The sequence below is a fragment of the Gasterosteus aculeatus genome, chromosome 14 (genome assembly GCF_964276395.1).
Source record: "Gasterosteus aculeatus chromosome 14, fGasAcu3.hap1.1, whole genome shotgun sequence".
In the NCBI taxonomy this organism is placed as follows: Eukaryota; Metazoa; Chordata; class Actinopteri; order Perciformes; family Gasterosteidae; genus Gasterosteus; species Gasterosteus aculeatus.
Window position 1 is genome coordinate 16,120,913 of NC_135702.1, and position 13,345 is coordinate 16,134,257.

At 44.6% G+C, this 13,345-nt stretch overlaps 2 protein-coding genes across 2 annotated transcripts; both read right to left on the reverse strand.

The window, feature by feature from the left end:
- Positions 1 to 711: 711 nt before the first annotated feature.
- LOC120831836 (SWI/SNF related BAF chromatin remodeling complex subunit B1b) lies at positions 712 to 8,039 on the reverse strand. Its single transcript, XM_040197624.2, has 9 exons — positions 7,619 to 8,039; positions 6,493 to 6,604; positions 5,465 to 5,573; positions 5,207 to 5,344; positions 4,834 to 4,961; positions 4,544 to 4,710; positions 4,266 to 4,456; positions 3,901 to 4,032; positions 712 to 2,131 (listed from the first exon to the last, which is right to left on the reverse strand). The coding sequence occupies exons 1-9, from the start codon at positions 7,706 to 7,708 to the stop codon at positions 2,092 to 2,094; spliced, it is 1,107 nt and encodes a 368-aa protein (XP_040053558.1). The 5' UTR covers positions 7,709 to 8,039; the 3' UTR covers positions 712 to 2,091.
- A 466-nt stretch (positions 8,040 to 8,505) lies between these two features.
- derl2 (derlin 2) lies at positions 8,506 to 12,794 on the reverse strand. Its single transcript, XM_040197626.2, has 7 exons — positions 12,605 to 12,794; positions 11,004 to 11,069; positions 10,609 to 10,682; positions 10,407 to 10,500; positions 10,012 to 10,207; positions 9,824 to 9,914; positions 8,506 to 9,500 (listed from the first exon to the last, which is right to left on the reverse strand). Exons 1-7 carry the CDS (start codon positions 12,695 to 12,697, stop codon positions 9,395 to 9,397), a joined length of 720 nt encoding a protein of 239 aa, XP_040053560.1. The 5' UTR covers positions 12,698 to 12,794; the 3' UTR covers positions 8,506 to 9,394.
- Between the last annotated feature and the right edge of the window lie 551 nt (positions 12,795 to 13,345).

Here is a 13,345-nt window from a genome sequence, read left to right on the forward strand (position 1 = left end):
ACACTGGTCAGCCGAGCAGCAGTGATGAATGTGAAAATGTGTGTCTGCCCCCCGGGACTGAAAGCGGAAGCTGGTTCCACAAAAGAGGAGCTTGATGCCTGAAGTCTCTGGCTTCCGTCCTCCTCTTGACTCTAAACAAGCAACCCAGCACAACAAATGACACTGATCAGAGATGTTAACCTACATGCTGGAAGCCGGAGAGATTCCACCCAGAGTAACTCAAACTGTAACAAACGATAATGGATACAGAATAATCCTTTAGTTTACCATCAGGAAGCTGGAGGTCAGTTTTTATGTCTTGTAATCAGTTGGTCATGATTAACTTGCTGAATGACGACCCAGGATTCATTGCAGTAATGACTCAATATTTTTAGGATAGATTCTAAACAATATTGACAATTGCAGATATGGTGGAATCCCACTGACGTCATGATTTTAATTGGAAGGTTTCAACTTTTTAAATGGACCTAAGCGTTCTTAAATAAAATGGACCAATTTTAGTCTAAAGTTATTTTCGATATTTATATAATTTATCTAAATACGGTTGAGACTAGTGTTTCTCGTAGCGACTACACACATCAGATTCTGCCAGTGGAATGATGTGTACTTTCACTTACATTTTGCAGGAGAATAGTTTAAATATATATTGTACAAAGTTAGTAGAAATTAGCACAATATATTGTAAAAAGAAAAGACACAGGTCAACAAAACGATATTTCAAACAAGTTCTTTATATAAAAACAAGTCCACTATAAAGACAAAGCCATATTACAAAAGAATAGAAGCAATGGTCCCTATGTTAACATAATCATCTGGAAACTGTTCAAGTTGAAAATCAGCACTTTAAAAAGACACCACGGGTTCTTGTCAGCTTGTATTTTTAATGTGTGCTCCTGAAAACACGCAGTAACAGAGATGCAGCCTGCTTATATTGATGCAATGTGAGGCACGCTGCAAACAGCAGTAACAACGGCAACATTAGTCCCTCATGCAAAGAGGACACGATGAACTAGCTATGTCTTAGCATGCAAATGAACACTGACGGGAACCAGAGTGAGTGTGAACACACAGCAACATTACCAGGGACTCTGGTTTGTCTTAATAGCCTTCAGGCACAGTATATATACAAGGAGCTAAACAATTGAATGCAGCTCACTCACATGTAGTGAAGCCTGCATGGATTAACAGGCTTAAATGACTGCAGCTTTAAAAGTATTCTGGTGTTAGGAGTTTTCTGTTCCATGGCAAGTCACACCATCCCAAGGGGTATTAGAACTTCTGTTTTATCTAGTAAAGGTTCTCCAACCACCAGAAAAGTTTGAACCACTAGTATGTCCAGGGATACGTGCAAAGATTTGCTTGGCAAGGCCAGTATTGAATGATCTATATAACAATACAAACAGGGAAAGAAGGATCATTACAATTTGAAATATGCTGGTTTGTAAGACGGCAGACTAAAATCCAAAGATATTCATCTTACAATGACTTTTGACTAGAAAACAAGATGGAATCAATTATCAAAACCGTTCATGACACATTTTTGCTGATCCACCAGATGATGAACCCACTAATGTCAACAGGCATTTTTCACAACACACTTGTTTACATTTAAGTGTATCCCTTTCATTTTTAGCACATTGGATAGCTCAAAAAATGAATATTTTCTTCTATTCTATTCAATTAAAACAGGATCAAAATTAGACCGCTGATTCATAGATTATTTTGTAATTTCAAGTGGATCTTAAACCGAGAAAACAGACCTGTGGCATCTGTGATAAAGGTCTGACAGTTATGAAATGAGGGTTTTATGCAAACACATTCATACAGTTACACTGAGCTCACTGCGCGGTGATGGAAAGTGCATTGCTTTGACACGTGTTGTGTGAATGTTCCAAGCGCTGTTGTGTGTAACTGCGACATATGAGGTGACCATGGAGACGGAGCACCCGTGGGTGCAGGAACATCCAGATGCTTCCTCAATGCTGAAGGACGACCCGGTGTGGTGTGTGTTGACTCAAAGTATTTACCGGAGTAACAGGAGTCTCCTGAAGACACTCGTGTGTCCCTTTCTGTCGGCTGCAGCGTTGCTTTCTACCAGGACGGAGCGGTGTTGGCCAGTCTTCTCATGCGCCTACAGAAACAAATTTTGCCCACATCAATTCAAGAATTCTACAGGTTCATTTACCTTTGTGTTGGTGACAGGGTGATGTAGTGGCTTGGTGACAGGGTGATGTAGTGGCTTGGTGACAGGGTGATGTTGTGGTTTGGTGACAGGGTGATGTTGTGGTTTGGTGACAGGATGATGTTGTGGTTTGGTGACAGGGTGATGTTGTGGTTTGGTGACAGGGTGATGTAGTGGTTTGGTGACAGGGTGATGTTGTGGCTTGGTGACAGGGTGATGCTGTGGCTTGGTGACAGGGTGATGTTGTGGTTTGGTGACAGGGTGATGTTGTGGTTTGGTGACAGGGTGATGTTGTGGTTTGGTGACAGGGTGATGTTGTGGTTTGGTGACAGGGTGATGTTGTGGTTTGGTGACAGGGTGATGTTGTGGTTTGGTGAAAGGGTGATGTTGTGGCTTGGTGACAGGGTGATGTTGTGGCTTGGTGACAGGGTGATGTTGTGGCTTGGTGACAGGATGATGTTGTGGCTTGGTGACAGGATGATGTTGTGGCTTGGTGACAGGATGATGTTGTGGCTTGGTGACAGGATGATGTTGTGGTTTGGTGAAAGGGTGATGTTGTGGTTTGGTGACAGGGTGATGTTGTGGTTTGGTGACAGGGTGATGTTGTGGTTTGGTGAAAGGGTGATGTTGTGGTTTGGTGAAAGGGTGATGTTGTGGTTTGGTGAAAGGGTGATGTTGTGGTTTGGTGAAAGGGTGATGTTGTGGTTTGGTGAAAGGGTGATGTTGTGGTTTGGTGACAGGGTGATGTTGTGGTTTGGTGACAGGATGATGTTGTGGCTTGGTGACAGGATGATGTTGTGGCTTGGTGACAGGGTGATGTTGTGGTTTGGTGACAGGGTGATGTTGTGGTTTGGTGACAGGGTGATGTAGTGGTTTGGTGACAGGGTGATGTTGTGGTTTGGTGGCAGGGTGATGTTGTGGTTTGGTGGCAGGGTGATGTTGTGGCTTGGTGACAGGGTGATGTTGTGGCTTGGTGACAGGATGATGTTGTGGCTTGGTGACAGGGTGATGTTGTGGTTTGGTGACAGGATGATGTTGTGGCTTGGTGACAGGATGATGTTGTGGTTTGGTGACAGGGTGATGTAGTGGTTTGGTGGCAGGGTGATGTTGTGGTTTGGTGGCAGGGTGATGTTGTGGTTTGGTGGCAGGGTGATGTTGTGGTTTGGTGGCAGGGTGATGTTGTGGTTTGGTGGCAGGGTGATGTTGTGGTTTGGTGACAGGATGATGTTGTGGTTTGGTGACAGGATGATGTTGTGGTTTGGTGACAGGATGATGTTGTGGTTTGGTGACAGGATGATGTTGTGGTTTGGTGACAGGATGATGTTGTGGTTTGGTGAAAGGATGATGTTGTGGTTTGGTGAAAGGATGATGTTGTGGTTTGGTGACAGGATGATGTTGTGGTTGGCTATGCGTGTGATCCCAACAATTCAAGTCAGTTTGTTCAACCGACTTAATCAACTTGTGCCAATTATGCCAATTTGTCATTGCATGTTTGTTTCGATACTATGAACACTTTACTATCTAGTTTGAGTCTTCTTGTGTGGAACCTTTTGGTCTCTGAATAATGTGCGTCTTCATGCAGCCAGCAATATATGGCGGCTAATGATATTCTGCCAAATGCCCACAGCTCATGAAACAACAAATCTCCTGCAGCAATAGATACAATGGAGTAGATCTATATATTTACAGAATGACAGAAAGTAATCTGACAGTCTCACCTTGTGTTCCGGTCCTGGTCTCGGATCTTCTTCTCCATTTCAGCGTCTGTGAGGGTCTCCAGCAGGGGGCACCATTGATCTGCATCACCCGTGTTGCGTATGGCGATCTCCACTGTCGGGAGTGGGTTCTCACTGTGAGCACATTGCAAGCGAGGCAGTACTGGATCAGTCCAACATAAAACCATGAAGATCATCAGCTCATGATGGGTGGAGAAAATAAGGAATGAGTCCAAAAAACGCTTTCCCACGAGGGGAGGTCTGACTGTCCTCCCAAGTGGAATGAAAGTTTATTTGAAGTTCATTCATTCTATTGCTGCATTCATCATCGGTTCCGAGGAGCCTGTAGAGGCGGGTGGCTGAGTTACCTGAAGGCGTAGGTCCTCTGGTGCCAGCTCAGCTGACCGCGAATGCTGTAGGCGATCGTAGTGACAAATTCTCCACCCAGCCCGAGATCAGAGCATAGCTTCAGTGCAAAGGACTCTGGAGAGTTCTCCCTCTCTGACATGTCCCACTCAAACTGGTCCACCAGGGAAATGTTCCCCACATGGATGTTCAGCTGAGGAACAGAGAAAAGCAAATCCTTAAACTCACCCTGGTCTAGTATGTTCCCGTAAAGTGTTGGTCCTTGGGTTCGGCAACGCACCTTGATGATGACTCTCTGGTCCGCCTGCTCCTCCAGGATGCTGTCAGTGGGGTAGGACTCAATCTGCTGACGAATGGCTGAGGCAATGGCGGGGACGAAGGCCAGAGGATTCAGGTCCAGGTCATCACATAGAATCTCCGCGAACATCTCTGGGGTCATCAGTTTCTCTAAAGAGGGACGGATTTGGGAGGTTAGAGAAGAGTTTAGTAACTTGAAATACTGGGACAGTGAGACAGTAGACGACACTTTCTGTTGTGGATGTGGGGAAGCTAGTTGACGTGTGCATTAACCATTCATGTTCCACGTGAAGGCGTCTCGCAGCTTCTGTCCGTCGATCTCCATGTCTAGTCGAATGGGAACCAGCGCCTCCACCTGGGCGGCGTTCTCATGGATCACTGCAGGGTCGTGGTCATCGAAGCTTAGAAACAAGACACAGACAACCTCTATGTTGCATTATTTTTGTGTATCAGAGTTTCAAAGAGATGTAAATAAACACCAGAACATGAAGATATTACAGATTTGACATGATGATGATCCATCTCTCTATAGGGCTACACCTCTAAGTGGAATCCTTTCAGAGAGTCGGTTCTCTTTAAGTACCCTCCGGTACAAGCTCCCTTTAGCCAGAGGATCTACCGTTTCACAGTGGTAAAACTCTCCTACCACAGGGGGAAGGTCCTTTTCTTGTCGCGGCCCATTCGGTTGCGGTTGATGGTGGTGGAGCACGGCACAGCGTCCAGGTGGTGGGAGCTGTTGGGCAGCGTGGGGACCCACTGACTGCTCCGCTTTGCTTTCTGCTCCCTTTCAGTGCAGAGAAAAGTATTTGGGGTTGGTATCTGTCACAGTCTGAGGCCGCGGTGCATCTCGCATCACACAGGATAAAAACAGATGTAAAATGATTTTTAAAAGCAGTGAAGCTACCTGAGGTAAGCAGGGGGCTCAGTGCTGATGGACACCGCTTTGTATTTCTCATCATTACCCTCGAAGATCTCTTCACATTCTGACGCCTTCAGCAAAGTAACACTGGTGGCTACAGATGGACAGTAAGCAGAGAAACAAACACAGATGCAGGTCAATCTTCAGTGCTGACGATTAACTTACTCATTGTTAGAATATTTGGGGATATTTGTAGTGTGAGTAGGTCTCATTTCGTTGGCTTCGACTCGACTGTCCCGTTCTGAAGGTGGTCGAGGGACGCAGCCCTTCAGGCACTGATTTCAGGACACGCATATCCCATCATGCAATGCGGGCGAAGGAGGATTTTATTTATTCAGGACGGAGGCACGTGAGCCGACAGCGGCTGAAGCGGGACTTTTAATTGTACTGTAAAAAGTACTACAATTCACTCAAATATCTACCAAAAAAAATGTTCCAATATATAACATCACATCTTAGTTTGTAAAACGTTACGTGATGCTGGTAACCAATGTTAAAAACATAATGGAACAGCATGTCATAACTCATGCTGCCCGACCGCAGTTAGCACTGAAAAAACACTTTAATGCCTTAACTCTCAACCTTTACATCGTACTGAGGCGGTGTCGGTTTTATGGATGTGTACTTCATATTATGAACAGAAAAGGCTCAAAGTGAGCTCAAGTAGTTATGAACCGGAAATATCCCGTTCTACAGAGGTTAAAAAAAATAAACACGCGAAGAAAGTGAACTTGGTTGCTTTGCTCCTTGCGTTTTGTGGTGTGATAATAAAGTAAATACATGTTGTTTTGTGGAGCAGGAGGAAGCAGCATCACGCTGATGGAGAACAATGTGTGTGGGGACATATTCTGTAATATCTTACCGTTACAATTAAATTAGCTTGTATATCCGTGAAAATAATAAAAAGTATTTTTTTCCCCCATAGTTAGACGTAACTGCTGGTTACTCGGTTCAAATGTATTGGTTGAAGATGGATGGATGAAGAACTCAAAAAAGAAAGACACACCACTCACCATGTGATGACGCGACGATCTTCTTCCTCTCCTCCACCGAGGCCAGTCTCCTCCATAAAGACGGGTAGCGTTTGTACAGAGAGCCTCTGAACATACGCAGGTAGTTTCCAACCTGGGAAGCAGGAATCAGGATGAATCAGCAGAAGGCAGACAGGAATCAGAAAGATTAAACTATTTTCATATTTGCACACAAGGCATCACAATTAACCATCCAAATGACAACAAATCAACAATATACACATAAACATTCGAAGCACCAAGTAAAATGTAGCTTTTCAAAGATTCCCAGTGCCCGATAAAGACCTTAAGACTTAATAATGTAAAGTGTTATGTAAAGTCAGCGAGCGGTCCAGCGCCTCACAGCAGAGGAGGTGATGACTGAAGGCGTAAGTGGATTGTTTTGGAAGTTCTCACTGTGATTGATTTCTAGTCAGAAACGTGCCTTGTTCACAGAGACGGTTTCAACAGAGGACTGATGGACAAGCTTTGTCCCATGGTTTGAGTCTCCAGAGGACAGGAGGACATCCAGGGAGAGGAAGTGATGCACTCTTAAATCAGCATGTAGGTACAAAGCAGTACAAATCGGGAGTGGCCGTCTCTCTGTGGGGTGTCCATCACCCTGTCCTAGCGAGTGGTCTCTTCTGACGAAACAGCCCGTGTCCGTCTTACAGGACAAGACACACGTGCATTATAATGTTCTTCACTTAAGAGCATTACGGTTCTACACAGCGTATATATGGATTAGCTTTAGCTTTGTTACGTTCAAATACCAGGAGTGGAAACAGACTGAGGGGATGACACTTTATAATGTGTTGATCGCGCGTGAGTCCGTTAACGTCTCCGCAGCAGCCTGCGATTCACGTTAGAACTCAATGCAACACACCAGCGGCCACACGTGTAATGATGGCGGTTACGAAATTGGCGTTGGCCATTAAGTTACATTTTACGCGTCATTTGCTGGCCTGACTTTTGTCCATAAGATCCCGCTCTTCGTTTGAGCTCTTTGTTCAAGAACCCATCAGTGGGACTCGTTAGCATGCTAGCATCAACCAGCCAGAAGAACAGAGAACTGAGGCTAACGTGGGGGTACCGAGCTTCCAAAGTGAATGCACAGATAGTCACATACCTCTGACCCAACCATGAAAAAGTCTCCATCTTGCTCTAGTTGAAATTTAACTGGTTTCTGGCCAAACGTTTTACTCAGAGCCAACTGCATCTTCACGCAGTTACTAACCAGCTAACGTTAACGCTATTCTTAGCAACCGTCTTCTCCGGATGCGTTTGAGAGTAAAAATGAAGATGGGAAATTAGTGTGTCTTCTTTCACAATGGGCTTCACTTCAGTTTTCTGCATTTGAAAACAACAGCTACGACAATATCGGAGAAAGAAGTGTAACGTTGTGCACGGGAATAAACCAAAACATACTGGGAGTACAACCACCGCTACACACGTCCCGCTTTAGAAGGTGTGGATATACAAGTTTTTGGAGAATATTTATTTCCGAAAATCACAAACGCTGCATTGGTTTGTTACTCTTCCTTTAGAAAGGTAGAAGAACCGCTTCCAAAGCTCACTAGCGCCGCTCCCGGTGAAAAGCGGCCACCAGCCACTACACACAAGGTTGAATTAATATGGCATTACCATTTCATTGGGAATTTATCAAATTTAAAACCCCACTTGCTATACTACCATATAAAACAAATGAACAAAACAGGCGAAGCACACACATAAGAATGATATGTAGGAACGTAAACATTAGAATGCGATACATTGAATAATGCCAATTATAACTTGTTAGGTCTCTGATCACAAAATCCAACTACATTTGTATTTCTTGAGATTAGAGAAGAAGTGCAAAACACCATAATTTGTGATTCATAAAAGAATACACAACAGTCCATTCTTACAGAGTATAGATTATCACCAACTCAAATTTGGACCATATCTTTTTAAGCACAATTAAACAAAGCTTTTCAATCCTCCTATTGATTTGACATATGCATGACACACATCTTATTAGCATTTTTTTTTATCTCCTTTCTAGAGCAACAGACATGGGCCAAATATTGTCAGCCAGGATTCATCATCCATTTCCTACAAACCCAATCAAATGGTAACATTTAAAGATAAACAAAATACAAAATGTGTGCAAACTGGAAAGTAACCAAAGGTGTTGTAACAAATAAATAGGCAAGACTCATCTTTTTTGTATATGACAGAACTACAGAAACGTGTAAAGGCCGTTTGTGTCAAATAAAACCCAAAAGGAGTGCGGTGGTGAAAACAACACGATAGAAGTTAAAACCTGAAGTTGAAGAAATAGCAAAGATCTTGATATTTTTATACCACTGTGACTGTGAGAATAGGGAATGCAGTTACAAGACCCTTTCTACAGACAATAATGTTATTTATATGCATCAATTCAAGAAATCAATATTTTGGGGGTTTCAATTAATACTTCTTACAACCGAGACCAAAGAGATGAAACCAAATTATAATTTTCCACACATTTATTTCTTTAAAAAGTGAAATGGGGAGAAAAAAAATGCACTCACCATCTGAATAAATTCACTTAGATATTTTTCTGCTGTCATTTATTTCTCTTTAATATGACAGTTGTTTTCTATCCTTTTTTAGATTGGAAAAAAAACATCATGGGATCCTGAGCTTCGCGATCCAGAGTTCCATCAGAAGCTTGTGATCTCTCAAACTGTCTTAGAGCAAGGATCTCGCATCAAGAAGAGTTTCTGAGAATGATAGAGGCCCATTTACCATGACAACAGACGTTATCTCTATTTTTGGCATTCTTCATCCAGAACTAAACAAACCAGTCAAAATCAAAGACCACGTTTGTCCCCTTCGTCTCTCTGAGGGAATGTCCTTCCACCGTCTGTGGGCATATTTAACCTCCGAGGCGCTGTCCCTCCCCCCAGGCAAACCCTCCTGGGCGCTCCTCGGGCAAAGGGTTGTAGTTGGCGTCTTCCTCTGGTGTGTCGAACAGCATCTTTCTGCAGGAGACACACAGAGGACATAATATTTCTGTTTGACCTCCCATGACTATGTGCAGCAACCAGGCCTAAATAAACTCTGAATCCACTAAATCTCAATGTGGATTGCCATGAAACTCCCCGAGCAGGTTCGTTCTCCCCAGAGGATGACCTCTTTCATTTAGCTTACTTCAATTAACATCAAGGACAAAAAAAACTACAGTTAAAGGTTGAAGAATTCATTCATTCATTCCTACACTTTCAAATTGTAGTCTATTGCATCTTACAGGTTTTGGCTTTCAGCCTTGTTTTATTCAGCCGAAGTTAGAAGAAAGCAGACTCACATGATAGATGGGGTCTTGAGCCATCTTCCACCCCCCGGCTGGTTGGGGAAAACATCCTCCAGAAAGAAGTACACATGGCCCACAGCGATGCCTGAAGAACGGCAGAAAACATTTTTAACACAAGTACGATTCATACGAACCACACCAGCAAAGTTAGAAGTGAGGACTGCGGATGGCAGGACAGGTACCTAAAAGATCAACAATGATGGAGTTCCCCAGCAGAAGTGAGAACCCCATCAGCACCCAGGGCAGGAAGGGCGCCTGGAAATTCAGCAGGCCAAAGAAATTCATGCGGACGTTGGGATTTCGCCGGCTCCACACGTACACCAGCATGATGGTGAAGGCTTGGCCCAGAAACACCAGACTTACGAAGGTGCCGAATATCTGACGCCTTGTTAAAGAACACGTCTTGGACAAGCAGAACGTGGTGAGGACCACAAACAAGTAGAGCCACTCCTCAAAGACACAAACCCTCTCAGTCTGGATAAAAACTATTGATGGTCACTGGTAGCAAAGCGTACGGGAAGGAGGCTCAGCGCCGTTAAGCCACATGTTTTTAATGCAACATTGATGGGAAGGATACGGTCATCAGAAGCCCCCCAAAGAGGAACATGAAGACAAAGTCGGCCGTGCGTCCCCTGAAGGAGCCCTCCTCCAGCATCCGACAGTATCTATACCTGAGAGCAAAGGGTTAAAGAAATCTACACAGACGCTTTAGCCACACGCGGCCTCCCTCCAACGGAAAGTATGCAAACGCAAGTGAAACATGGAACCGAGAAGGATACAGAAATATCATGTTGAACAGGAAATTGAAGCCAACGGGACCGAAAAACAGGAAGTTGGTTATTAATCTCCATACCTACAGTAAGAAGAAGAGAGACAACAGTCAGCCGTACACAGAGTAGCATACGGAGGGACGACCGTACATGCAAGATTCAACTGAAAGTTTCCACATAAGGTCACCATATACGTATACAGACGTGTGTTTTGTCAATTTAATGCTAAATGAGGGGCTCCATCATGAAACCAAAATGTGAAAAATAAATCCCTCTTGTTTTTATTCAAAAGAAGGACACGGCACAGGGGACACACATATGTTCACATGTAGCTGAAGCAGACAAATGAAAGCGACTTTATTTACAGTGTGCGTCCTGAACGAACACTGGGTCAGATGCCATACCTGGTAATTCCTTAGAATCAGATCCGGATTGAAGTATAGCTGAAAGGGTGTGATGATCTCCAGTTGCTGTGACAGAAGACAAAACAAACTTTTCAAAGATGATCCTTATCGTTGGCATTATTACGACTACAGCAACGTGACACACTCCGAGGAGCTGCATCTGAATCCAAGCTCCGGACTGCAGGCATGAAGCATCCAGACGATGTACAGGGACACTCGTCTGAACTGCGGCCAGTGACTCGGCCGTGCTATTCGCTCAGCCAAGGACAGTCTGTGTTGTTCCAATCGGCCACTGCTAAACGCCGCTAATCCTCCACACGCAGTGCGTTTCTGTAAAGTGTCATCAGTTGTTCCCTGTAAATATCAATAACGTATTCTTCCACCAAAATAAAAGCAAGTAGTGGTGAGGCGACGTCCAGGAAGGAAAAGCATCTTAACGTTCTCACGTTACATCCATTATCACAACAAGACGGATTTATTGATTGGCTGATAAATAGACAATATCTGTCCAATAACAGATGAGATCCTGAGGCAGCTGAAGAACTTCAACCTGCCAAAGACGATGATGGTCCACTTCTACACGGCCACCATGGAGTCCGTCCACTGCTCCTCCATCAGCGTCTGGTACGCTGCAGGCACAGCCAAGGACAAGGGCAGGCTGCAGCGTGTCATCCGCTCTGCAGAGAGGCTGATCGGCTGCAACCTGCCGTCCCTGCAGGACCTGTTCGCTTCCAGGTCTCTGAAGCAGCTAAAAAGATCGTGGCCGACCCCTCTCACCCCGGACAAAACCAGTTAGTGCCCCTTCCATCTGGCAGGAGGCTGAGATCCATCAGGACTAAGACCTCCCGCCACACCGACAGCTTCTTCGCCCGGTCCCCCACTGACTGACATTCTACCGGTCACTTTCTTTCATTCTGCACACGTCACTTTCACTCGTCACTTTTGTCACTTCCTGTTCGCAGGTGCACTTTATTTTTTAATATTTTTAACTTTAACTTATATTTTATTTTAAACTAACCCACAGCCTTATTCTACTAACCCATAGCATTAGCATTTTATTTTATTCCTCGTGCACTGCTGTCTTGTCTGCTGTCACACTGTCTGCTGTCACGCACCAACCGCCAAGTCAAATTCCTTGTATGACATATTATGGAAATAAATATTTCCCTATTCCCGATGTGTGAAACGAAAATAAATTGGTTTACGAATTATATTTGATGGAATACAAACACAAACGCAGTGTTACACAAGTTATGCTGAGGCTGCGATCGGATCCGTTTCAAGCAGCTCGCTGGACGTTGAAGCTGTAGAAGCAACCGGCAAAGGATGAGCGAGCGCCCGCGAGCTCCACCAACGGCCACCCTCGGGACCCAGCGACCCTCTACAGCCCCGCACCCCTGCTCACTGTCAGCTAAAGTCGGCTACGCCACCGACTTCTGATAACTCGATTAAATGAGTCGGCATCCCGCACAACCAGCTTCCGACACGTCTCCTTCGCACAGGCGCTAGCGGCTAGCCGCTAACGGCTAGCGACGTGGCGTCAGTTGCCTTCGAGCGACACCGAGCTGAGCGCACGACGACGAGGCGGGAGTGAGTCTTACCACCGCCGCCGTGGTGAGGACACACGCGGTCGTGTAGGCCCGGGTAACGACGGGGATCTGCAGGTACTCTTGTTGTAGTGTCTGGTAAGCCATTTTGCTCAGACTGGAGGCTTCCGGCACTTCGTTGACACGTCATCGCACAGGGCGGGGGGGCGTGTTGCGTTCAAGGACCAAAACATAGATGTGCACGTTCAACTCATCGCAACGTGCTGCCTTCGCCAAATGGATTTCTTTACATGGACGATTACGTGTCCTGCAAATGGCATGTTTATGTGCATCAGTTGTATGTTCATTTTAAGCGCTATTGATGAACACAAACAAACTAAAACGGTGTCAGACTTCATGAAATTTGTTTTGGTTCTCACATATTCCTCCAAATGTTTCCCCAAATATCCTTTATTTCCCCTTTACCCCAGCCAAAGGGTAATTACACAAAATGAAATTCAAAACAAAAGAGAAAAGCACCTAACACCTAACAATATAACACCAATCAGCAGTTAAGAGGATGTACCGGGGAAGATTATAATGTATTAATTATTGGTTCCAATTCATCTCGGTTGAATATGACTTAATTTTACTTTAGAAACTGATTCAATTGTTTGGCCCAGAAACATCAAACACCACATTTGAAGATGGCAGATGTGAGGGAAGCTCGGTTCCTTCTGGCATCTTGGATCTTTGGATCGCATCGATGTCTCCGGTGAAAGTTTGTTCAGTTTTCTCTGGTATCTTTCAGACCTG

Coding starts and splice junctions, on each gene's coding strand:
- LOC120831836 (XM_040197624.2), bottom strand. CDS start 7,708: ATGCAGTTGGCTCTGAGTAAAACGTTTGGCCAGAAACCAGTTAAATTT. Junction 6,605..7,618: donor TTTTCATGGTTGGGTCAGAG/GTATGTGACTAT, acceptor CCTGCTTCCCAG/GTTGGAAACTACCTGCGTAT. Junction 5,345..5,464: donor GAGCCCCCTGCTTACCTCAG/GTAGCTTCACTG, acceptor CTGCACTGAAAG/GGAGCAGAAAGCAAAGCGGA.
- derl2 (XM_040197626.2), bottom strand. CDS start 12,697: ATGGCTTACCAGACACTACAACAAGAGTACCTGCAGATCCCCGTCGTT. Junction 10,683..11,003: donor TGATTCTAAGGAATTACCAG/GTATGGCATCTG, acceptor TTCTTACTGTAG/GTATGGAGATTAATAACCAA. Junction 9,915..10,011: donor CATCATTGTTGATCTTTTAG/GTACCTGTCCTG, acceptor GCCGTTCTTCAG/GCATCGCTGTGGGCCATGTG.